This window comes from Struthio camelus, chromosome W (genome assembly GCF_040807025.1).
Source record: "Struthio camelus isolate bStrCam1 chromosome W, bStrCam1.hap1, whole genome shotgun sequence".
Taxonomy (NCBI): Eukaryota; Metazoa; Chordata; class Aves; order Struthioniformes; family Struthionidae; genus Struthio; species Struthio camelus.
Window position 1 is genome coordinate 43,822,549 of NC_090981.1, and position 27,099 is coordinate 43,849,647.

General features: G+C 37.0%; 1 protein-coding gene across 2 annotated transcripts in view; it reads right to left on the reverse strand.

Moving 5' to 3' along the window:
- Window positions 1-27,099, reverse strand: part of LOC138060894 (arylsulfatase B-like) — a 71,485-nt gene that overhangs the window by 12,212 nt on the left and 32,174 nt on the right. Inside the window, exons 5-8 of one of the 2 annotated variants that reach the window (XR_011137420.1) lie at window positions 22,913-23,156; window positions 15,684-15,754; window positions 6,182-6,238; window positions 2,090-2,224 (exon numbers count right to left, since the gene is read on the reverse strand). Coding sequence is in view for 1 of the 2 variants with exons in the window: in XM_068925404.1 (XP_068781505.1) it covers window positions 15,684-15,754; window positions 22,913-23,156 (315 nt within the window). In the remaining variant the exon portion in view is untranslated. The remainder of the gene's footprint in view (window positions 1-2,089; window positions 2,225-6,181; window positions 6,239-15,683; window positions 15,755-22,912; window positions 23,157-27,099) is intronic. The other variant, XM_068925404.1, reaches the window with a different exon arrangement.

Genomic DNA, 27,099 nt, shown 5'->3' on the forward strand with positions numbered 1-27,099 from the left:
TCCAATGTGATGAAGAATTACATGAGTGACACCACATCTTTTTGGTAGTCTTTAGTATATTTGATGTGACTACATTCTTAACCTGAACCTAACCTCTCAGTCTCTGACTATATATCGTCTACAATGGCAAATCACACTACTACACAGTACACACCCACAGTAAGAAAAACTCAGACATGCTGAAATACTGCATGAGATATAAAATTCCTTATCTGGGAAACTTTTCCTGCTTTTGCCAGTAATAGCCAGGTTCCAGCTGGACCAGCCTACATTCCCGGAACAAATATAATCTTAGACATATCCTCAGATTCAATTACATACCATTTTTTTCAATTACCAAAGACATTTCATAGAATACCTCCATGTTATTCTATCACTTCATAAAACCTCCTTTTAATAGCACTGGAGCTTGTTTCTATCAGAATGGCTAGAATACCTCTCTGAGCTTCTGGTGAGCTGCTGTCCTTTCCCCTGAGTGGTAAATTTTTTTTTTTTTTTTTTTTGCTGGTAGGCACTATATAAGCAACAATTATTACTAGGATAGTGTTGCAAACTCCTGCTTGTTTGCAAAGGATTCTCATGAGGATTACATACATTGGGTTTTAGAAAAGCGAGCTAATTTAGCTGTAGTCCAGTTTAGCACTAGTGCCTGCAGTACATGAAGCCTGCAGGCCGCAGGACTGAATTGTAAATGAGCTGCAGAGACATTGCTGAGGATGCGACCGCAAACCCAGCTAGAACCAGCCCTCAAAGATACAGCACACAATGGCCAGAGGTAACAGTTAACCGTCAGATAAGAGAAGGCACTATGAAGCAGGAACATAGCAACCATCCCGGGATTTAGACGTGAACCAATCAAAAGGAAAGAGACCACCAACTCAGTAAAGAAGATTGGAAGAGACTGTCACTAGCAGGCAGGGAAATTTGACTGTAAGGAGTATAATTACCCCCAAATTTCTTTGTTTGGGGTCCCTCCCTGCAGGCACCCAGCTCGAGCTGTTACTTTGCTGTACCATCATTTAAATAAATAAATAACTAATTTCACTGCTAGACGTACGTGAGACTCTGCTCCTCGGAAACCTAGAGTCAAACTATTTCCATAACATTGGGACCACTCATGTTTTCAGACATACATCTGTTAACGCAGGCTGGAGGTACACACACACAATTACGACTGTGACAGATGCACCTCCCACAGGATTGCATTAGTTACACACTAAGAGCAAGGAACACAGACGCAACAAAGTTTCATCCCATAGCCAGAAGACAAGAAACTAATGAACTGCAGAAACTAGGCTTTCAATAATGCCCTTTCTCAGCTCTGGGGAATAAGGTGGCATTTAAGTCCCACACGCATCCAGAAAAGATACTGCATTTAAAAGAATGCAATACAGACTGTGAAGTCGCTGAAGATGGTCACTCCAGGAAGATAGGCTTTCAAAAGATAGGGTCACCCCGACAATGACCAATCTTAGGGTGATAAATTAGATGTTCAGCTACTTTCTTATATTCTGATGAGATGACACTCTAAAACATACTGAGTCATTCAAAACAAAGTTTATTTACTTTATAAAATGTTTTTATTAGAGAGGAATGAACTTCTCTTTATGTTACAGAGTAGTATTCTGCCTAATACTTCAAGCAAACACTGGAAAAAAACACACAGGCTACTGTCACTAGAATTTAAAAGCAACAGACAGTAACTGGTAATATTTTCACAGCAAGTCAATGCATATCCCTCCCCACCTTGTCTGATCTCATTAGTAGCCTATAAAAACCACAGAGGAGATCACCCGATAGAAGTCTGGGACTGGCAAACCAAAAACCACGTATCCACGAAACCTAAAAGGAGAAAGAGTATTTTCTACTATGCTCATTATCAGCTTTAAAATCAACATACTACTTCAATCATCCAAGAATTCCCTATTGTATTCAACAGCTTCTATACATTCTCATAAAAATGGTAATAGTACCATTCACCTATTGCTTTCATTAAAATAAAGCAAGAATTTTGCATACCGTAGTTTCTGTTCTTATGCAAATTATCTCACTCTATTATCAGGATTTGAAACATTAACTTATATGCTACCTGTTAAATAAAAGAGTTTCTCCCAAAGAGTTTCTCCTCAATGGTGGAAAATCACAGGCAATTACTTTTCTATCAATAGACACTGCAGACTTCTTCAAACCACCAGAGCCTGTTCTTGTACTACAGTAGCAGAAGCTGTAAAGTAAAAAGAAGCACAGACTACCTTAAATGTTATAGAACTACATATAAAAACTACTCTCATGGAAACAGTCTTCAGCATCCTATAAATCTGACTAGATGCATGCACACCAAACTTGTATGTTTGGCAGGTTCACTGTCCCTTACCAATGCTTAGCTATGGAACAGCAGGAGGTCTGCTAGGGCTTGAAACAAAACACACTGAAACTAATGGGAACCTTTCCATCAACTCCAGTGAGCTCAGAATTAGACTCCTGAGCTTTAGTAGAAACAAACAAGCTACTTCCAGCAACTCTTATCAATTTCTTTTAATCAAACAAACGAAGCTAAACTCCCCTTTACATATACAGTTCAGCAGAGATAACCATGTTTTACATGAAACCTTTATATGAAAGGCTTATACGTTTGCATTCACAACAATCATTTCTGGTAGCATGTCAGTTTTAACCCCCCCCCCCCCCCAAAAAAAAAAAAAAAAAAAAAAGACCAGCATAAATTAAAGTGATTCTGAAATCAAAACAAAGCAAAAACACCAATATATCATTTAGGCAGTCTCACAGGCAAAAGCTTTAGAAAAAAATCAGTCACAGCACACAATCCCAAGAATGTTACCAGAAACTGAGGCTTATGGAGCAGTGGAGAAAACTGAATTCCAGAGTCATTTTCTCTGCTGCAAAATCCATGTCACTAAGCTCAGAACTTAAGATCTATAAACTGTTTATTTAAACATATCACTTGATCTTCCCTGCAGCACTGAAACAACAGAAGAAAGGCAGTTTTCAGGTAACAGGCACCAAAACACATGATTCTTTATAGTCAGAAAGGGAAATACTAAGATGAAAAATGAAACAAAACTTTACTGCAGTAAACCTCAGGAAGCCACACTATAACTTATCCTTGTGGTCAGCACAGCTTCCCATACCCACATCTTCTGAACTTTCTTTGGACAGGATTTTTCCATCTGTCCAATAGTTTCCTCCCTAAAGGAGAAAATCCTCAGGTCACGCTGAAAGCATATAAATTATTGACTGTATGTCCACTAAAGCAATTAAGCACAGTGGCCAATTAAATGCTTAATTGATTTAATTTTCAGTAAACGGGCAATAAATAAAAGTCTCAGACCAATTAAATATTTAATTTCCAAGCATTCTAATAAAAAGAAAATTAACCTGAAAACTAAGGGTTAAATTTATAAGTGGATGTACCTGATAAAATGGGAGAGAGTTCATCCCCCGTTCTTTCAGACAATCTAGCCCAGCATTGGGGATAAATTTCTGGGCTTTTGGGACGCCAGTTGCTAGGCCTGACTGCCCTGATTGTTAAAAGGTGTTTGAACTATGATCGCCTGGTTTCCAGGACAGCACTCCCCACCAGCCTGTAACGGCATTCCAAGATGCATGCTTTCTCCATTTTTCCTGTTTCACATCATATAATGGCAGTCAAATATTTTGAATGACAAAAGAGAAAATAGGTTTTTAAATTGTGATGGGATATTCAGATGGGATTTCAATTTCACTCATACCAAATTTGTACATAGAACTTGGAATTTATATAGGAATATACGCAAATATGGTGAGTGCATCATTTGGAGCAGATTCTTAAGTCTCTACTATCTTTTAAATTTTAATTTAATTATGCATGTGTTTTTCTAGCATCCATAAATACAAAATACTCCACGGGCACAGAAAGTTTTAGACTTGCTGGCAGTCTAGTTTGGGGCTTAATCAAATTATTCAACAAATAAATCCAAAGCTGAATTAAGGACTCTACCTTCCATTCAAAAAAAAAAAAAGAGCGAGAAAGAGAGAGCAAGCAAGAGAGAGAAAAAATGGAAAGTGGAAAAAAAAAATCCAGATTACCTTCAGTATTTCCCAGTTTGGAAGTATCTGGATCAGGGGAGAATGGACAGAGGGGCAGGAAGAAGGCTTAATATGGCAACATAATAAATAAATATCCTTGAGCATACATCTTTTCTGGTGAAGGCCAATTTAGCAAATGGAAAGCTGTACTCATCACATTGATCAAGTGCACACAGTAACAAAAGTAATTTAGATCTATGGACTTGGTTAGCAATCTAAGCCAACACTGGATTTCCATTCTACTTGAATTGCTTTGTTTTATAGTTTGGATTAAGCACCAACAACCTGCATGAGAATTTTCTCTGTCTGCATATCAGGAGATAATATACTAAACATGGTTCAAGTTTTTAGTCTAATATAATTACTAGAGTAAAGTACTATAACTAGTTGTGACAGCACTGAGAACAGCAAACATATTACATTCTTCATTTCTATCAAAGAATATTAAATTAGTCTCTTCCAAACCCTTTGAAAATCTTGACTGTGTCCCTAATATAGTAATAAAATTATAAAAGTCACTAAAATCTTTAACCAGTCAGATGACTCAGTGTAACTATTCACCTGCAAGAAAAGAGCAGGACTAAAATTTTCAAGGAAATCTTATTGAAAAATAAAAGAAAAGAACAAAAGCAGCAGCTAATATTTTTACAGTTAGGAGATACTTTTAGATCATATATATTTTCTATTTATACATGTAAAATCTTTTTAAATGCCTCATTTGTTTGTCAGTTCAGCAGTTTGAAAATTCACAGTTGTTCTTCACGCATTTGTAAAAGGAATTGGAGGGGAAGAGGGATATTTCTCTCCTCTATAGCTACCAAAGAATAAAAAGTCATTACAAGTAGATGAGGATTCCCTGTGAACCATCTCTGATAAAGACAGTGCCTTTTACTATCCTGCAGCCATGGAACCAAGCCTGGAACAAGCGTTTCACCATAGAAGGAATGCTGCACACGCTCGCATGCTTAGACTACAGCCTACACCGCGCAGTGCAAAGTCGTGCAAAGATATCAGAACTGTATATTAAGGGATCAACATTTTTCTCCTGGAAATTTGGTGAAGTTCTGTACCTTTTACCGCAGTACAAATATAGCAAGATTGCCTGAATTACATGAATGATTCAGATTTGTTTGGGTACAAAGTACATTTAAAGCCACTTCAACTATCACTTGTCCATAAACAGAAAATTTTGCAGTGTGTGTCATATTGGTACAGTAGAAAATCCATAGATGGTGCTGCGTTGAGATTTTAGTTCAGCATTTTATAAAAACATCTCCTGGGAACTTAACAACAAAAATTACCTCTTGCTAGTCTGGATTCATTGAAGCAGACTGTTGATTTGTTTGATTGCTTACCACAAAATGCACAAAACAAAGCACGCTCCAGGAGAAGTTTTAAGAAATTCTAATTGCTCTGACAAAGTACATACTGATATCTTGGCAGGAACACAATATGTTTTCTTCCTGCAACCGATTCTGCTCTGGGATCCGGTGCACAGAGGTCAGGCAAACGGGCTATAATCTATCCTGGTTGAGCGTGACAATCTCAGACAATCGTGACTGACTCACGATCAGTTTGGTCCTATGCAAACTGTCTTATGTTCTTTAGTGATAACTGCTAAACTTCAGCAATGAAATCAGCTAACGAACCATCAAAAAATTAAAGCAGAAATATCTTCCACAAAATGAAGGACATTTTTGCAGCTTCCTGATTAGAATTCTAGAAGCAACTATTCCTGAGAATACCTATATTCTCATTTTTAGAAGTACAGCATCAAGTGGAATCTACATAAAACAACAAATGGATACACCATAGATGTCTAGCCTACTCCTTCTTGGGATATGTGATTTGAAGCAGCTTCACTATATTTTCCTCTGAATTAACTGAAGATGAAACTCCTACTTTGGTGACTGGAATTTTGTGAAGAGGTGGAGACAATAGGTGGGAGAAAACGGCAGGAATAATAAAAAAAAAAAAACGTTATGGAGACATATAATACATACAACTACCATTATCACAATAAAGTCAGGATTTTGTCCTTACTGCATGTCTGAGAATACACGAATGTATATTTTAAATCTTAAACAACACTTACCCTACCATATTTGTAGTTGTTTTGAGTCTACTATAAATTTATTCTTTCTGAGAATATCTACAAGGAAACATAGAAAACAAAAACTTTTTCTACAATAGGAAAAGTTAAATATAGAAATTCCAGTGTCTGACTGTAATTACTAAACAACATGCTAAGCCCAAGCAGTTTATTTCAATTATTTTAATGAAAGCTTCATATACAAGGAATAACTGTTTTATGACCTGCTTCTTTTTACATACATAGTGCTTTTTCTATGTTAACAAACCTATAATCACTAGTTTATTTAGTGCTTCTCAGGCTTTTGCTTTCTTATGAAACACCATTGCAAAAAAAACCTCATAGAAATCAAAACTAAAAGTTGCAAGGGAATTTTGAATAGTCGTGTCTAATCAAGAAACATTTTCCCTCTTTAAGATAATAAACAAAACATCATCAATATGAGAGTAGAAAAATATCTTCATGGTTATTTCTTCCAAAAGTTTACCACAGCGTCATGCTGCTGTTACTGATATTTGATGCTACAGAACACAGATAAATCCTCACTGCTGGAGGGAAAATGTTGCATATTTTTTGCAAAGTTTCAAAGACATATGATGCATTTCATTTCATCTACAATAACACTCTTACCTCCAGATGTCTGCACAGATAAAGTAAACTATTTTTTGCCTTTCTTCACAGACTTTTATAACCTAGTGTTTTTCCTTTTTGCTTAGAATAAATACATAAATAAATAAAATATTCCATGGTGTTTCTAAATGATAATTCAAAAGTCAACAGCCTTTTGAAAGTTATGATTTTCTTATTTCAGTTACATCTGTATAACCTTGTCTTTGGCCATCCTTATTTGTAAACTAAATTTTTAAAGTTGCACAAGTAGGTGTGATGCCTTAATTAATAGGATGCTTGTGACAGTCCAGGAGGAAAATGAAAACATTTTAGAAAAACATAAAAACAAGTCTGCTATAGTCATTTCTAAATGCTGAGGGTTCAGTGGACTAACAAGATCTTTACTATATATACACTTTTAAATAATTCCTTTTTTTTCTGAATTCTGGTGTATGGAGCAATTATTTCACCTGAAAAAGGATACTCTGGAAATGTCAGGGGTTCCTCCAGCCTATACTGTGATAACAAATTATTGAAGAAATAAGGTTTTTTGCTACTTCACAGAGGAAAGACATTTTGTGACCTTTTGGTACTCTACGGCAATAATGAGTATTCTACAAAACTCCAAGACTTTCTGTTGCTTTATTAAAATAAAAATGTTTGAGGAATAGCCATGACCTTAACCTTGGAAGAATTAATAGAATACCAATTTTGAAGAAACAGATGAAGCCTGAGGCCCTATAACTTCCTATTGTCATGTTGATGATGCATAGGTCTGTACCATACACCGAAGTTCACTGATCTTAAATCATTTAGTGGAACATTGTGAACAGTTAGCTCCAACCTTCACTATTATCCCTTTTAATTTTAGTCTTCTCTTAGTGATGTTTGACTTCAAATGCAAGACTTACATTAGAATATCATGCTTAGTCTGCTACCTTTCAAAATGCATGTTCCCCTAAACTTAATTTCTATGGCAACAGTAAGCATATAAAAACATTCCTGCTGTTGTTTCAAAGTATTCTCCACCTTGGTTTTTTTTTTTTTTACAACTAATTACATCTTTTTGTTTGCTTGTTTGTTTTAAATCAAACTACTTAGTAAAATTCGGGACTACTTATGCCAGCAAAAAAAATTCCCAGAAACTTCAACAGGGCCAAGCATTTATCCAGACTATTATACTCTTATACAATAAAAAAAAAGAAAAAGAAGCCATTCTAAATGAGAGTAAACTACTTACTAACACAGCCTACAAGGTTAAACATCGCAAAATGTGATCTTCTAAAACGAAGCACTTTATTTTTATTTCTCCTGGAAAATTTTGAAAAACTTATTAGCTTTTTTTTTAATCTTTTTTTTTTTTCCAGGAAACAGACTTAAACTAAATAGAATAGTATTTATGAATTACTAATATCAAAGGCCACATTTAGAGACCATTATATGTGAAACACACAAACCCCACTTGTGTTATTATGAGGTAACACTGATATCCTGTGGTGGATTAAAATTAACAAATTTCCAAGTCAGAGAGATTTCATTTGACAAAGGTAATCTAGTCTCTAGACCTTATGCACTGAGAGCTGCATCAAAATATAAAATATTAGTGTTATTTTCAAATAGGTATAGGATCTAATGAAGCATAGAAAAGAAGCACAAACAGGGAATGTCTGAATTCCAGTTGTGATGCTGGCACTGCGCATATTATCAAGTGACTGAACATCTCTAAAATTCTAAAAGAGAATATCTATATCCCAAAGGAAACCTGTGGATGAGTACCTATGAGACTCACCAAGAGGGCAATTCACCATCTATTTAATACTTATAGTCAAGTACTTCGTACTTGATACTATAGTGATGGATGGTTCACATTCAGATGCAGGAGGCCAGCATGACAACACCTTGAAGAGTGTTTGAGTGCCATGTGTAGCCACATGAGGGGCCACATGTTGGTCACAATTGCCTTTTCAACATAAAGATGATGATGTGGACTCATGATTTGCTTGCAATAAAGATGACAGAGTGCAGCTGGTGAGCATGCAGTATGTTTAATTTCACAGAGAAATCAAAATTCGAGAAAGAATGAACGTGTCCGTCTTTTCCCCATTCTTGATTGTTTTCCCATTTCAGCATTCTCCCATTCCATTATGCATGCTTAGTCAGCTAATTAAACTAGTAGCTTTCCTTCACATTTTGATTTTCCAAGGGCAGATTCCAGATATTAGTTTGGCATAGACATGGAATATATTTATCCTACTCAAAGCCCATAGAGTATGCTCATCCATGACTACCTACACCTGTGACAAACCTCTGCTGTTATTGGATAATTCTATTACTGTGGAATGTTTTTTCACTTTCTTAATAACTGTAAAACAGCTAGGTCATCAGTAAGAAAAACAGGGAAGAAATTACTTCTGGCCTGCAAAGTCTCAGGAATCATCTTCCATCTGGGCACAATAAGTAATAAATGTGGCCTCAAGGAGCTTGGAATTTGCATTCCTTAATCAAGATGAATCCTTTTGGTATATATGTGGATATAATACATAATGCTACAGCCATTCTAATGTAATTTTAATGTCCATGAATGATAAATCAGCCCCAGAAATTAAATTGTTTCTCCATCGCAATATATAATATGTTCTGCACAGAGCAGATCTAGCCCCCTATAAGCAATCATTTATTTTGGCAATTAACAGTGCAATGTATGAGGTAATGTCTTTTTCCAAATGTCAAGGAGAGCAATCTAAAGTTCGATTGATTAATTTTGCCTTAATGCCAGTTTGGAGAAAAATCACACAGTATTTTTAAAACTTCTCTGAATTTCTGTCTTAGCTGTCTGCCTTTATGAATAGATATCTTCAAAATAAATTGACTATAATTAGTAGCCTACAATTTTGCTATGCTTTTGAAGTTTTAGTTTATGGTAAGTCTGGAATTTTAAATGAAGGTAAAAGTTTTTTCAGCCTAGAACAGCCCCACTCAATCAATGTATTTAATCTGAATATATCTTTCTAGTTTAAAGAATTCATCTTCCTTTTGAAGAGGAAGCAAAATTGTCCATACAAGCAGTCTAGAAGATTTTATAAAATTTACTAAGTTCATTAAGGAATTTAGCCTAAAGTCAGATTAAAAAAAAAAAAAAAAAGTAATATAGTGTATATTGACAGATTCTGATTAACAACTCTGAATTCAAGGATATATTTTCTTTCACCACGTCATTTAGTTTTGATTCTCAAAATAAAATCGCCTATTGTGGGATATAAAGTTTCAATACTGCTTCAAGATAGGCCATCTAGTAATGACTGTGTGGTCAGAAATATGTTTGGTTTAGCAGTTAGGGGAATTTAGACTTAAATCCAGTTGGTTTTTAATTCAGCTGAATCACCAAAGCTTGATGAAATGCCATAGGCTGTCTAAAAGAAAGCAGATCTTTCACAATGGAAGGGTTCACGTCACCCTCACAGCTGCCAAACCAGCAGCTTTTTTTTTTTTTTTTTTTAAAGACAAAGCAAAGTTACAAAAATGGGGGGAAAACTTTTTTCCTTTTAACTCTTGTAAATCAGATTTTAATTTATGTAACTTTTTAATGTATTTTATTTGAGCTTTTGTAACATACACATTGCAGAGAAAAATACACTCAAGTTTGTTACAATGTAATTCTAGTTCTGCTGCTTTTAATTTTCTTAATTTACTACCAAACTCTAAAATTAATAGAAAATGTGACTGCTTCAAACATAAACCTGGAAAAGACCAGATCTTTCATACCAATGTCCTACTTTTCCATAATTGCAAACTCTTTAATAAATTACAAATCCACACTGGGACACAGTTACTGATACATGCATTCATCATTTTGGGGGGAAAAAAGTCACCAAGGTTTATGAAGAAACAATCAGAAAGACAAAAATAACGGCTTTTAGCAAGGAGAGGAAACAGCAGCTAGCTCAGAGCACTCTGGGTCCCTCTGCATCTGCTGAGCTCACGAGACTGGTTTAGCACAGTGAGGTCCAAGTGGAGGGTGCGGTGCCGCATACCTTCTCTCTCAGGCTCTGGCTGCATGAGCAGTCAGCCAGTACTAGGAGGGTTGGCTCTCCCTCTGCCTCCCCACTTCCAACTGCATGGTCCTGCTCACTCCCACCTTGCTCTGGCTCTGGCATCCATCAGCCCTTTCAATGAGGAGATTCAACCCACCTGCCTGCCCAGAGGAAAACAATCTGTTCCCCACCCCAAGTAAGCAAGCTGAATCAGACCATGGACATATCTGACAAGTGCTGGAATAGGTGCGAAATAAGCATGAAGAGCATGTGGCTTGCAACGGGGAGGGAAGGAAATGAAGAAAACTGCTGGATCACTTCGCCCCATATCATGAGAGAGAAACTTCAGAGTTGAATTTCAGAGCCACCAACAGAAGCAGTCTCACCTGTCCCCAGAAATTCCTTCCAGCCCCTTCCTTTGTGCCAAAACTAGTGTTTGGCAGAGTTGTACTGAGAAACGGATCCTGGGAATATATCCAAGAAAAAGGTTATTACAATCCGAACCAATATCCTGATTTGGTGCATAGCTTGACTATACAAGTGGTTTTGGTGACCCAAGAGAGGGGGGAGCGGAACTGAGCAGCTATGGGAGGCAGGACTTACTCTTTGTGGTAAGCATTATCAACTTATACTATGAAACCACTGCTTCCAGCTGAGGTTCCCTGGTGGCCTGAACTGATGTAGCTGACAGGTGCAGTCCCTTCCTCTCTGCCACCAACTACACACACACATCCTCTCCCAGTCATACAGCCACCGGTAAGTTGATTCAGCTGGTTGATTTGGTAGAAATCTTTCCCCCTCTAATTTTGTTCTTTCTTTTTTTCTTTTCTAGGTTAGCTTGACAGTCTGATCTGGCAGAAGACTCATCCTGTCATGTGATTTCCAGATTGAACTCAAGGGAAGCAGAAAAGGATGGGAGGAAAGGAGAGAGAGATTGCCCAGTTTGGCAGTAGCTCACCATTTAACTGGCTTTGCTACAGAGGCCACACCGTCCCCTCCCCCAGCAGTATGGTTTATGGCCATTTACCCCAGTCTCATACTCCAAGGGCCACACTGCCTCCTCTGCAAAAACACCACAACTGTTGTGGGTCCATACTGTAAACCCGATCAGTTCACTAGAGAGAAAAGATTATTTTTAACCTTGATTGTTTTACTGGACTGCCATAGATCAGAGAGCAGCATGAGGGCAAGAGCCTGCAACCGAGGACAGGAACTCCTTTTTAGCACTGAAGGGAACAAATGAGAAATTACAGCCTGAGACACTACAAGAAAGGTTTACGTTTGGATGAAGAAAGCTGCCCTCGGAGAGAAATGGCAATTGCTTGAAAGAGACAGCTTAAAAGACAACTTGTCAACATTTTCTTATAAAACAGAACTGCAGTCAGACTAGTTCAGAGTGTTTTCCCTCTTACGCTGTTTAATGTTAATAGTTGGAACAAAGTACAGTCCTTTGATACAAGATTAGTGTATGGCTACTGTATTTACTGCCACGCACAAGCTCCTGAAGAAAGATAAGTAGATGATGAAATGTATCAGATCTGCTGGAGTAACCCCAGCTGATCCCCAGATGTTAGAAATCAGCACCCTTGAGAGCTTGAAAAATTGCAAGTTATCCCATGAGCAGTAAACACACAGGTGAGGGTGTGCTCTAACAGACCAGAGTGGCAAAAAATTTAGTTAGCTCTGTAATCAAAATACTATTTCCAACCTTTAATTTAACCTTCTCTTGAACGCTTAGCTTTAAGAGTTAAGTTATGACTAAATTAATTGTGTCTTTTGCTCAAACTCTTCCCTGAAAGAATACTTACACTAGTGTAAAAATTTTGAATAAAACAGCTTGATTTTCCCATTTCAGTCAAAAATCCATAAATTACACAAGGCCCCCCCATGATTCATGTTCTTAAAAATACATATATTGTCAGCTTATTCAGAGAGAGATGAAGATAAATTCATCCATTAAATAAAAATAATATATACTGAAAGAATGTATGCACTATTTGCAAAAGCACTAAAGAGTTCAGGAACACTGAGTGTGCACTGAGTGCAAGTATAACGATAACTTAAGTCTCTGTGTGTGTGCAATCACTGCAATACAGGGCCTTTCTTAATTATACGATCAGAGCTCTCCTAATTTATCCCCAGCCTCCTGGAAGACTTTTTTGGTCATGTTTAATAGGATCTTGAGATTCAATTTCCTATTTGCTCTTCTGCAGGAGCATGCAAATCCAAAGGTTTGGCTAATCTGCATCTTCCAGTCATTATTTTACATTCTATTTCAATTTCAACAAAAAAGAAAATATTAGTACAATATGGACACTCCATGTGGCATAAGAACTACAGAGACGATTTAGGTCAAGAGACATTTTAAGTGGACTGAGACAGAGGCAAGATGTGCATAAAGAAGGCCAAAGACTTAATTATCAACACAGGACATGAAAAGGAACTGAGCAAGATACACACATACGTATTTTAACATCATAGGCAAAGGAATACTCCGATCTCAAAACAGTTAAGACAAGGAGACTATAAACAGTCCAGGCAAGAGCAAGACTCAAGAATGAAGTTTTTATCACTTTAATGATAGGAAGATTGTATGGGCAATTATTTTAAAATACTTTTTTAAAATACGAAGAGAGTTATGACTACTGAAAAGATGAAAGTGCCTATACATTCCAAACTTTGTGTCTCTTTAATCTATTAGAGATACCGATATCATTTTTCCGGAACTTGACTGTAAACCTGTTACTCAACTTATACTAACGCAGAGGACAGATATTTTAAGAAATAGGCTCAGCCGCATACTTACAAACTCATTCCTAATAACCCAGACTTCTGAACAGAAAATTGTAATTGTTATATGACATTATGAGGAAGTATAACTTCAGTATCCTGGTCAAAACCAGCATCATAAATAATAAAATGACCCATCCTGAAAAGCACAAAATGATTCCAACTTTTCCAAATGATTCCAAAAATAAATTAAGTACTTTATCCTAAACAGTTGAAGCATAAAGAAATCTGGATTCTTGTCCCCAACACCGGATTATAAATTAATATGCTCTGTTGCATTAGAAATGATGCATGTTATTCAAAAGAATGGTGATCTGAGAAATAGTTTTATACCCCTGTTACATATGACAAAATATTCTTATCAAATCTATCAGCAATACAATTACTTACTCTCAAATCCCCTGAGAATGATATCGTAAAATCAAAATTAGGAAGTACCACTTATATTAATCTGAGGGTCAGCACTGCCTGATCTTGACTGCAAGTGCTATTACGGCAGAAAGTGAAACGGATAGCAAGGTAAGTTGCCAAAGCTGTAAGCCTTTGCTGAGAAGAGACAGGGAAACCCTGCATGATGCATAAGGACATGCAATAAATAGTTACATTTTTGTTTTTAAGTTCACTCTAGTTTTGAAAGATGTATAAAGACATTATAGATTTATATATACCCATCCCTCTGTTCTTGCTGGCTAAAAGTAGCATCTTATTCAAAATGAAAGTTCTGCTTTCCACACCTTTCCCTCCCTCTCTCAGTCTCAGAGAACACATACATGCACACAAGAAACAAGGAAATGAAACATTCATTATATATCACTAGTGAATAGTAAGTGTCAACAGACTAGGGCATCATGGAAACAATCTGGGGAAGAATTTCCTGAGCTTAGGCTCCTTAAAATTTTGTTTTCTCATCCTCCTTTTATTTAAACGGGAAAGTTGTCTATCCAAACACCTCAGTTGAGCTCAGTCAGGACAGTGCCCACAAGGAAAAAGATGTTCTCTGAAGTAACACCTCAGAATACCACATCAGGGCATAACATTATACAGGAATGCTACAACTCCTTAAGCATTCTTTGAAGGGAAATTGGAGAGGCTACGCCTTAATTCCATCAGTATGTAGGAATTATCTGCAGGCAGTGCTGTCCAGCCAACATTAGATATGCGCAGTGTTGCTCATTCTCAGAGAAGCATCACAGAACCAGATGTGCATTGCAGAAGACCACCTTACCCATTTCCATCAAGTTACTACAGCATAACTTCTATCTATCTTGCAATTAACAAATCACTGTCCCCATGGTACTAATTTCCCTCTGTCTGGATTTACTTCTTCATTCAATGAAACACAGGAATTCTATAAAAACACTGGAAAAGACATGTTCCAATGTTTTGTATGCAAAACATCTCTGCTTGAAAAGTCTGTAGTTCTTAGCAAACTAATAATGTTGAATCAAACAACAGACCATGTTCAGAGAGCTAAATACAACTGGTAAACTTAAGCTCCAATTCATGTGATTATGGCATTAAAGATCCAACTCGTGTGATTATGGAACAAAAGCAACCATGAAGCCTGGAACTTCTTCGCTTCACATAAACTCAGGTTTTCCATTTGCAAGGTCAATAATACAATCATATTATAGAGATGTACCAAGATATGCTAGGGTGAGCAGTTTATCGGGAGCTACCTACTAACCTGGAGCACTGAAGATAGGGTGTTTGGGGGTTTTTGTTGTTGTTGCTGTTGTTTTGGGGTTTTTGGCAGTGTGCCTCCCTGTGCATCTCAGGCACAACAATCCTGCTCCTCAGCAATCTCACGTCCTAAAGTGCTTCATTCATTACTCAGTAGCATGTGTCAGAGCTCTGTGAAATGGAGTGTGTGCATTGAGCATGATTCAGTATGCGTTTACAACGCCTGGGGGGATGATGTTCCTCTACCTTTAAGCTAAACTACTTCCAAGCAGAAAGCATCCTACTGTATTTTGTTTCACCAGGAAGGAAATATTTTGCTTAAGGAAAATACAGAGCATTAGGAAGATAAATTAAATGTTTAATAAGCTTTTAAAAATTAATAGCATACTCACATGGGAAAGCATCCACAAACATGGGGTCTATGTTATGAAGCAGCTCGACTCTGGGAGATGGTCTTCCTTCACTAAGAGAAGATTTCAAAAGGAAATGTTATTTTCCTTTTGCAGCTCATTAGGTTTATGCATGTTTTATTTTAGGGCTTTTTGTCATTCTAATACAAAACAAGTTCATACACAAAAACTAATTACTATCAACTTTAATCTGAATGCTCTTTTCAGGCCTAGGAGCAACAGCTTTTGCCCCAGTCAGTTTTCCCTGACTTCACTGGTATTTACTGAGATTAGTCAGAAGTTTACAAAGCAGAGAACTGAGTCTGTGCTTACCAAGCATTACATGAAAGCAGGGTTTCACAACACCCAACTTCAAAAATCAAATTTAGCAGTGTAAACTAGCATGCTAGGCTTGCTATGCCCTCTGCATACCCAAACAAGAACTGTCACTCTAGAGTGCTGAAGGCATGTTGGCTAGGTGCCTCACAGAACACCAGAGGCATTGGCTACTCCTCAAAAGCCCCACCTTCAGTCTCTAATTCAGGTCAGGAGGTTTATTTACATTCTCTGTATCTTCTGAAAAAAACCTCCCTCCCTCTCTAGTCATTGACTATACAGGAGGCTTATTCCATACTACCCCTAACTGATCAATACATTTGTGAGTTAAGTAAAATCCACTCCTAAAAAATTCTGTCAAAGAAATTCACTCCTTAAAGTGCAACATGCATAAGAAATTATAATTAGAAGGCTCCTTGGTTGTGATAGAACAATATTTTATTATTTGACAGTGAACATAAACATTTTAGTTCCAAATGATTTTTTTTCCCCAAAAAAGGAGCTTCACTTCACATAAGACTCAAGAGATAATCCCCTAAACCACCTGACATTAAGAATACAAAACCAAGTAATATAAAACTTGCAGGAAATCTCAAAAAGGCTAAGTTACTTTAACACATATTTCTAGAGAAAGTATTTTTTAATTAAACAATACTTACATGTAACTTAAAACTTTCAATAACAACTAATCAAAATTAATAGTTCTATTCCCTTTCTAAAAACCTTCCTTGATGCTATTATATTTTGATTTCTTGATGCTTTATATTTTGAATAAATATAAAATTAACAAGGAGGATTACATAAAAGACTAAAGGTATTCAGATGATACAGCCGTTCAGTTAATGCACAGGAAGTTCTTTAGCCTACAGCGTCAGGAATTCAGTGTGCACAAACAGACCTAAAGAAACGTTTTTCTCAAAACGTGTGAAAGGTTAACCTTTTCCCCCTAATATCTTTACTAGTCACACTCCTAACTAAGAAATGTCTGGCCTCATTTAGCAGAATCCTATTGTAGATTGAATAGACTCATAGCACTTCTAGATACTCCATTTACAGTTTTGATCAAGTGTACCTTTCTCCATCTGTTATCATAATAGGTAACAGTAACATGAACCAATCAAGGCAAGTTAAACTAGGACCTGAACTTACAGCACGTGAGTGATTTTTGTAGTAACTGCTTGGGAGGATATTCTTACTCTGCTATTTCTGTGCTATCTCTACATTTTTCTATTACCCTTTTTAAAAGAAAGCAGACACTAGAATTATGCTAAGAAGCCTAGTATCTTCAATCAGTGTCATACACAGAAGAAAAAAGTAACTTACTCCTATGTGCTTCTCCTGTTTATATATCCAGTGTTCATACACCACCAGGTTAGGCCCAAGGAAGTCAGAACTGAGGATATTCATGCTATTAGAGCAGACTAGAGCAAACTACTATCAGCATCATATTAAAGGTAATTTTCTTCTATAACTTTTAATCGGTAGGGTGGATAAATGTACACTAAACATGGCTAGGATTTAATTTGAATGATTACTGCATAGCAGGCAGAACACAAAGGATAAAGATTACACCTCCATTAGTTTAAGTCTTTCATGTTGCAGCAGTGACTTTTATTGACTGCGTTTTTTCTGTGATAGAATACCGACACTAGTAAATGGGAAATGCTACTTGCATATAATCATGAGATATACTCCCTGAAGCTTTATGACATTACTGCATTAAGGTCTGTAGCACTGTAAATTGGTAATGAACTGCTCATTCAATTTTGGTGTTATTCCAAAGACTATTACATACAAAATGGAAGTATATATCCAATATACAGTTTTCACAAAACAATAGCCAGCCTAAGAATCCAGAAAAGAAGATAGCATTGTACATTTAAAAAAAGCAGTAGGCTGATGGAAAAAGACATCAGCAAGAGACAGAATCAACACTCTGGGGAAAACAAGTAGAAAATTTACAAGTGCACTAGCAGAGTTCCCTTTCCCTAGGCCTAAACTGTCCTCCTTCCCATTTATGGAGCTCCACTGCTGACCTTAGTCTTCTCAAAAGATGCAGCTTGAACAACAGATCCAGCTTGGCAGATGTCCTGCCAAGGATATTTTGCATCAGAAACATGTTCCAGCCAGTGTAGCTGGAACAGGAAAGTAATAAGATTCTCTAGAGTATCTTACCCTTGTATATTAGTAGCTTCCACTGTATCTTACAATTCTCTCCTTTTAGGACATCATTTTTTATAGTACAATACTCTATTACGTTACTCCTCTCTCTAACAAATAAGGATTTTCTTTTTTGTCTGGGAATTATTGTACTATATCCACTGAATATTTAATCAAGCAGTTAAAAGGTGTTGTTTTTCAAAAAATTTTTCTGTATAAGAACTACTGGTTGATGTGTATGAATTAATTTCAGAGTTAATATGAGAATCAGTTAATTTACTCTGAGAATGTCACTATCTTCTTTCTTACAATGTTTCTAAAACATAAGGAAAGATCTCTTACTCTTTAGTGAACTTGAACAAACATCAACATGTGCTCTTTTACAGTTTTTTTTTAATTTTGTTTTTTAATAGGCCGAAGGTGTCCTTGGGATGGAATCCAAGGTTTTCCAGGGTAAATTTGTCTTGCACAAAAATATCCTCAGTGTTACTGGGCAAAAGCATTTGCAATACTTTGCCATATATTATATTTCTCTGGGTCATATTTGTACACATTTTCCTAAAATAATTATTTCTCAGATATGCCAGAAATAAATGTTATGCTCAGCTTAAGATCTTCAGCATTCATTTATAACGTTGTGAGAGTTTTTTCCAACAAGTTTTTTCCTCCAATTAATTTAAGCATTTGATACATAAAAGAGTTGATTTTGCTTCATTTCATCCAATCAATTCTTTTATTTCTGACGTTACAAAAATATAAAACTGTAACTTGTCCTGTAAAATATTTAAGTAAAACTTGAAACCCTTAATTGCTGACAACCTTTGAAGACATGTTGATTATTTTAACTGCGTATTATCTTGAACCTCTCACTCCCTGTCATACTACTACATGTGCTTTACAGTAATCAGCACTGCTGTTCTCCATTTCACTGTTAATGCAAAACAAAATGCTTTTTCTGAGCAAGGACATACTAGATACTCAGTACTGAAGAACAAAATATATCAAAATAATATATCAACTAGGGCAAGTTTCTACAGAAGGAAAATTATTTTGCTTCACACATTCATTTCAATAGACTAGCAAGCATCTGGAAAACAGGTATTTCTTAGAAATGCAAGTGCCTTTTGGGATACTTGCTCAGAAGCATGCTGTACAGTCCGGATTGCTTTGCTAGTAGCATTTTCCTACTGTTTTCTACTAAGCGTTCTCGGTATTCTTGATTGTTCTTTTTGCAAAAGTTTCCCAACTAATAATATTAGCGAATTTTTGAATATCGTTTCTAGTATGTACACCGCTTTAGAGCTTCCAGCGGTATTGCAGCTGTAGTCACAACAGTCTAAGGTATTAGAAGAGTGCAGTCTGCTATGATTTACATAGGAGGCTTGTGCATGAGACTGAAATTTCAGTCAGGTTGTCAGAAACATTTTGGGAGTGGAGAGTTGCATCAAAGCAACTTTGCCCATGTTGGAACTCCCTTACTCTATTGCTGTTGAGAGTAGGAGGGGCATCAGAGTCTGAATGGGAGAAGGACAGCTGAGAACAGCAGTGGCAAGCTGCCATGGCAGAAGTCCCTGTAGCTGCCCTAGGGGAATTCGGGAATGGAAAGAACTCCCATAGACATGTACCATGGACAGAATTTTGGATAGTCAGAAATGGCTATCCAAAATGGCACAATGATACTACTCTAAGTCATACCCAGCTTCTTTTCTGAAGTGATATTAAAGGAAAATTTAAATCTAATTTGAAAGGTACTTGTAGGAAAATAAAGTTTAGGAGCTACTCATCTAAAGATATGCTACAAGAAAGTTTTGCATGGAAAAGCCTTTTTGATGGCCTATTATCTTTTACTGTAGAAAACTGCAACAGAAAGGCCAAGACTGGCATGAATGGAAATATCTGGGCATGGAGACACCAGCAGGACACATAGCGTGAAAAATTAGGTCATCAAGACTGCAGGACATCTAAGCACAGTTTCACAGGACATGGACATCAGGAGACCATGATGACTCTTGATTAATTGCCGAGGTGGGACAGAACACAGACATAGCTCCAAAAGGGTACAAAAAGTCATATCCAAAACCTTGACATGCCACCAACTTACGAAGACAGATTGGAAACCTCTGCCCTAACGTTTGGCTGCTGGGCAGACTTCTTGGACATGCATGTTCTGGTCCTTGAGAGTGTGAGACTGTGAGATTGTGAGTGAAACCTGTTTCAATACAGTTATTTTAAATAAAATCACCTTTCTTTCCTGTAAGGGCTCTCATTGAGATTTGCTACATTGTTGATACAATGTTGCAACAGTATTTTCTACAAAACCAGGTCAGCAGATTAATTTTGAAGGAGCCACAAGGAGTTCAAAGTCCATGTCAAAGAGCTTCTAAACACTGTGCAATTTTTAATCCAAGTTCAAACAATGAGAGCAAGAATATTGTATTTTCTGTTTCACACATTTTAGAAAAGAAACATATTATTAGCTGGGTTAGAAAGGAAGGCCAAAGAGAATTTTTTTTGTTTTGGTCAACAAAAAACATTTGCTTCTGAAGTTGAGTTGTTCATGCCATTTGCTCCTCACTGTTAGCTTTCTTCTGGTTCTTGTGCTAAAATTAAGTAGAGGTGTGAAATGAACAGTTGCAGGCACATGGATTTTTCAGCAGTTCTATTTACCACAAGAATATAATAGAATCAATGTCACATTAATATAATTCATAATTTGGACTACCAAATATCTTAAAATGAATATAGAAGCTTTATTTTGCTTAAAGATCTCAGAATTTATATTAAAGAGAATACAAACACACACAACGCCTCTGAAAACTGATCAGTCGTTTATAGCCAGAGATCAGACAGATAATGGAATGAATTCAATACTCCTGGGACTTCTGAGTATATTTGCATTATCTCACATATGATTTTGAATATCTAAATCAAGGTTCTAAATTTACATCCTTTTTTCCATTGCTTACCCACATATATAACAGGAGATTTAGGATTAATCTATCATAAGGAGCATATGAATCTATTTTTATTAGACTGTGCTGAAAAAATAGAGTTGTAACATGATGACTGTACATTAATTTCCACTTTTCAAAGGAGGTAGAATATTAGCAAATTACATTTTCACTCATTATGAGCCACTTGGCCCTAGAAAAGCAATATATTTGAACTTTCCATCAAACGTCACCGAAAGGGCACTGTGCCTTTGTTGTTCGCTAATATTCAAGTGACCTTTTGAGTTATGATCATGAAATTTGGTACTTTCATTTCTCCTGATTACAAGTGAAAACCATGTGAAATTTGACATTTCTGGTGTAGGTCAGCCAAACAGCAATCTAGCAATTCACAAAAATTGACTTTTTTTTTTTCCTCTGAAAAAGTCACACTGCACACAGACTCTCTAGTCTGACACAATTAAAAAAAAAAATCTGAGCTCAACTCTCTAGCTCTCACACTTGATCCTTGCGTAAACTGGTAAGATTCAGGTGTCAGGAGCATGCAGGGGATAAACAGCTGCACCTATCTTTCCCTATGTATAATTTTACCACTAAAGTAACCCCATCTGAGAAGACTGGTTCATGACAAGAATACCTCACTGAAACTGAATCTGCAGCAGACAGGCATTCTGCTGGAAGCTAGAAGAAAAGTTAGTCTATGGTATAGGGGTATGCTGGGATCTTGCGGACGCTAAATTCTCCCACAATAACATCAACATGTGAAATATTTTACTCTCTCTGGCTGGACAGGAGACTCCATTCCTTTCTGGCAGTTAAGGACCCCCAGTTCATTTATATACATCCGTATCTTCTTCCACTTGGAAAAGAGTCTTGCAATACACCTAGACACAAAGCCATGAGCTCTAACACTCTAACTAGCACAGAACTTTGCAGCCTAGCTCCTCAGAAACAGAGATAGCACCAAGCAAACAAGCTAGGCAGTATCTAAACATTATCTGAGCTAATAGGGTTTGGATATCCCAGTTAACACAGACAGTAATAAGCGTACAGAATCAGAAAGAGCCCAGTAAGATTCATCAGCTTGGTCTCAGTGCCAACTGCACTGGAGCTGAGCTGTCTCCTATACAGCATTCTAGGCATCTCCGCACTGCGCTCCTGAGCACTCCAGCTTCCTTAAACCAAGTCAGGTATAGTGTTGCCTCCAACCTCATAGGCTTTCTGAGAGCATGGGTACACTGGGCATTATGCTACAGACCTATCCAAATGGTTATACTTTGAGCCAGTGACAGGTCCTGTACTGAGCTAAACAAACTCTGTTGAATCAAAGCTGAATTCACACTCAGCTAGTTTAACGTCTGCACAGACTTCTCATGTGTCCAATTCCAGAAGCACACTGCAGAGATACCAGTTTGGCTCTGTAGAAAGCAGGTCTGGGTCCATAAAATTTACTACTTTGTACTCTATGGCGTGCAAAATCAGCTAATGTACTTCTGGATCATGGGGGACTCTTGAGGCAGTACATCATGTTTGAGCAATGCTGCGACTGTGCTGATAAACTCAAACTCAAGCTAATCCTATACGGAGATTTTGCATCTTTAACCAGTATTAATCTATAGCCTGGATAATTCTCTCATGGGTAACAAGGTTAACTGTGCTTATACCTTCCTTTTATTTAAGGAAAGGAACATTTACACTTTCCTCCCTATTCCAGCTCTGTTCTCTAGGCTCATTAAATTCTTTTCATACTAGAATTCCGACTCTGTCATTTGGCATGCAAGTTACCTGATAGTTTTCCAAACATCAAAGCCATCCAGCGGCTTAGTGCCATTGGTATGTCCTCCAGCAAGGTGCACCAGCGTTGGCAGCCAGTCAGAGATATGGATAAGTTCGTGACTTTCTACCCCTTTCTGTTTCAGTAAAGGGCTTGCAACAAAACCTACTCCTCTCACTCCTCCTTCCCACAGGGTCCATTTTCTTCCTCTCAGTGGCCAGTTATTTCCACCTGCCAAAGTCTGCCCTCCATTATCTGAAATACGAGAAAATAAAAGAAATTATTTGTTAGAAAAAAGTAAAAAAAAAAGGTCTATCACCAACATTCATTCATCCATTTTTAAAATGTTCCCATAACATAGGAGTGACATGCAAATGCTTGCATACTATTTTAGATATCCATATATGTTGCATATTCAGAGCACAAAAGTTATTTCTTACAAGAGTCTTCCAAATTCTTATAATGAAAAGTAATGATGCCTAGCAACACCACAAGCTGATGATTTAGAACAATAGTGTTAAGAGCAGCCCCTAAGGGTTGTAAACAAATCTGGACATACAAAGCTTTCAGAATCAAAGATCTTACAAATTTATTTCCAACTATTTCCCCAGGACCACATGAGGAGTTGCTGTCAGTGCCATCATTAGTACTCAAACCACACTGCCTTTCTATTTTCAAAAGCACTAAGTTACACTCAGAATGCAAAGTTGTAATTCCAGTGTCCAGACAACACATGCACTCAGTTCAGAACAATTTTTAGACAACGTGTGATTTGTGATGTCACATAAAATTGACAGTTTCTCATGCAAAAGGAGAAAGCTTGAATGAAATGAGTTATAGTTAAAACAATCTGCAAACACATTGGATCTTTTATGTTTGGTGAGAACAACATATGAAATTGTTGCAATCAAGAGATTCAGAGTCATCAGTATGAAATACAGGCAACCAAATACAGCCCACCAATATTTCTCGCACAAGGAAGATGAGCAGCACTGCGATCTGAGAATTCAAACAGCAGTTGCCAGTGACAGATACCAGTTTTTACACTAAGAGCGGAGGGAGTTGTCAACATAAACAGTGTGCGTCAGGAATACTCAGGGACAAGAGCCTTCAGTAGCTTTTAACCTTTCGTGGCATTACAGTTTTATCTCCACTATACTGGAACAAAGTTTGGACATAATGTGGAATAAAATTCTAAGTGTTTAAAACATCTTTCTCTATCACAAGCTACTGCCTTTCTCTATCAGCTCAACACCGGCATGAGAGTTTGTTTAGCCCTGAATGAGACTATCAGCAATGAAGTAGCAAGGAAATTGCAGTAGCTGAGCGTCTTATTGAAGTATAGAGAGAGAAAAGCGTGCATTTCCTGGATTACAATCAAATCTTTATTATACTTAAATATTTTTATCCTGAGATTTGACAATATTTAGCTTAGTTGAAGACACATATACTCTGCCACTTTCATTATGCAATGTTCCTGGGACAACCATTCCATCTAACAAATATCCTTTAAAGAACTGTGTGCAATATCAGCATTCAGATAACATACATCCAAGTCTTAAAAAAAAAAAAAAAAAGGGAAATTGAAAATGGGAAATTATGTTGTTTTGGTAACTTTCATCTGACATGTAAATGAAAGAATACCAGCATATGAAACAAGCTTCAACCCACTCATTTTTACTTCTCATTTTCACATTGCTAGAACTTGCAATTTCCTTCTCCCTAAGGAGTTTGCATTTAAGTGACTCTTTCTGCTTGATTTCCTGACTACATTATCAGGAAAGTTTTGAAGGAGGGCAAAGGATGATTTCTGTTTTGATTTCTAAGGTTTGTTTCCTTTCCAGGTAATCACAGCAGAGCAGATATGTCACTAGTCTTCTGACAGATTTCACCATTCAAATAAATCTAAAAACTTTGACAGTAATATATATAGAAGTGACACCATTTTTTCAAAGTTAAATCTATATTACTTTTGTGTAGTCTTAAATATTATCTAGGACATCAAATAATATGTTAAAGAGGAGCAAGTTACATAATACTGAAAGATCATAATGGAATCTATATTGATGAAATATTAAGCTAACTAGTAAATAATAAAAATGGAGGGAAGGAGAATACAGAAGAAAACAGTCTTTGTGTGAGAAATAGATTTGGGAGAGGCATGAAAACTCCTAAACTGTAAAGTCTAGCTAAATAAAATAGGCTCAAAGGCCTGATCAAAGGCCTGTCAACTATACATCTCCAACACGAGCACTTCCTAGCGTATTTGCTACTGTTCTGCCTCTAAGCTCCACTCTTTGGAGCAAGACACTGGGCTAGAGCTGGTAGCTAACTAACCCTGCCCAGCCTTCCCACTAAAACTCTGTGCCTCTTACCACAAGCAGACATCTTGGACACCTCGATAGATGACTAAATTGCTGGAGACAGGAAACAATACCAGGTGTGCCAAATACTTCAGCAGTTTGAGTCGATCACAGTGTGCAGATGACTCATTTTGTCATCTTGCAAAGTAATTTACCCATCTTGCATGGGTAATTTAGTTTACTTTAGTGCTGATAATTCCAAACAGTCTTTCCTAAGCCAAAGATACATTCAAGTTGTTTTTCTCTCTGAGAATGCTTTCATGTGAGGTTCTCTAGGTCTGTACTTTATCCTTCCTTCCATCCTTTTTTACTTCCATATAAGGTGTTAAGTGACCAGGGATCAGTGGCATCAGTGACCGTAATAGACAAAATCCCTTTTTAAAATCTCTACGTGGTCTACTATCACCACGCATACAAGGAATAAGAAACTCATAATACCAGTTGTCTCATGATAAAACACAACAAATGCTGACAGAAGAGCTCCACAAACTGGCTTTATTAATGACTTCAGTCCACAGAGGTACATAGAATTGGAGTTCTACTGTATCTAACTACTAGGATGTGCCCAGACAATTGGAGACAACATGGCTTGCTGCTGTGTGGGTGTGCACGCACGTGCGTGCGTGCACATATACCTTTCACTTAAAATACAGCCGAGGAAGCATACTATGGATGCTAAAATTTGCATGGATTCAGAAAGAAAAAAAAGTGCAATATGAAAAATCATTGACGATATCTTTTCATTTAAGAACTACTTCTGCCTCAGGAATTTCTTCAGCCACAAATTGCTGGAGGCTACAAAAATGCTGTGGTAAAAGACACCAATCACAAATTCTAAGATTCTTTCCTAGGTATCTGCTACCAGGTATTGCCTTAGGGAGGGGATACTTGGCTAGATGAATTTTCAGTTTGTAGCAGGAAAGATAGTCTCATGTTCTCCCAAATAGCTATTCCTTACTAATTCCTCACATCTTGAACCTGGAACAAACTCCAAAGACCATATGGAAAACCCCAGTGGTTTAACACACACACACACACACACACACACACACCCCTAACATCTACTTAGTTAAGACAGACATAGGATCATTGTTGCTTCATGTTCTACACTGACTCCATATCCAAGACTAAATCCACTTCAAAACAACTTTTCCCTCAATGATTTCTCATCCATTTTTGCAACTGTTTCTCTCCATGACTCATCCTAATACATAACCTCACCAGATAGTCTCTAAGGCTTTTGCAATAAAGTACCTGGAGCAAGTGGCCCTGATTTATAACATTTCTTCTTACTAAAGCTTGAGTCTTGCTACACAAGCCTCCCTCAAGAATGGTATGATGATTCGTTCCTTCCTGGAGACAAACATCAGATATGATTTTCATTAAAAATAACAGTGAAATAGTCTGCAAAAAGTAGCAAGCATATTTTTTTCCTATCTGGAAGAATCATTTTTTAATTACATCTATATAATTTAGACTTCAGTAGTACCCACAATGTGGTGTGTGTATTACAAAAATCATAAGACAAATTAGCTCTTGCCCCTAAAGAAAGGATGAAAGGGGAGAAAAATTAGGCTATAATTAGAAGCGATGTTGGTCGGCATTAGCATTATTTCACTAACTTATTCAGATTTGTTTATTTTCTTAAATGGAAGCATCACACATTTCTAAAGAGCTTTTCTGCTGGCTTGGTTCAACTTGCTTTGGTAGATGTTTAGCTACCTTCCCCTCCCCCCTTGTTATTTTTATCACTCTTCTCATTCTGTATTGTTTTAAGGAGGGAATACCCAAGACGTTCTTTCTCATTCTGATGGGATTTTCTTCTACAAGCCAAA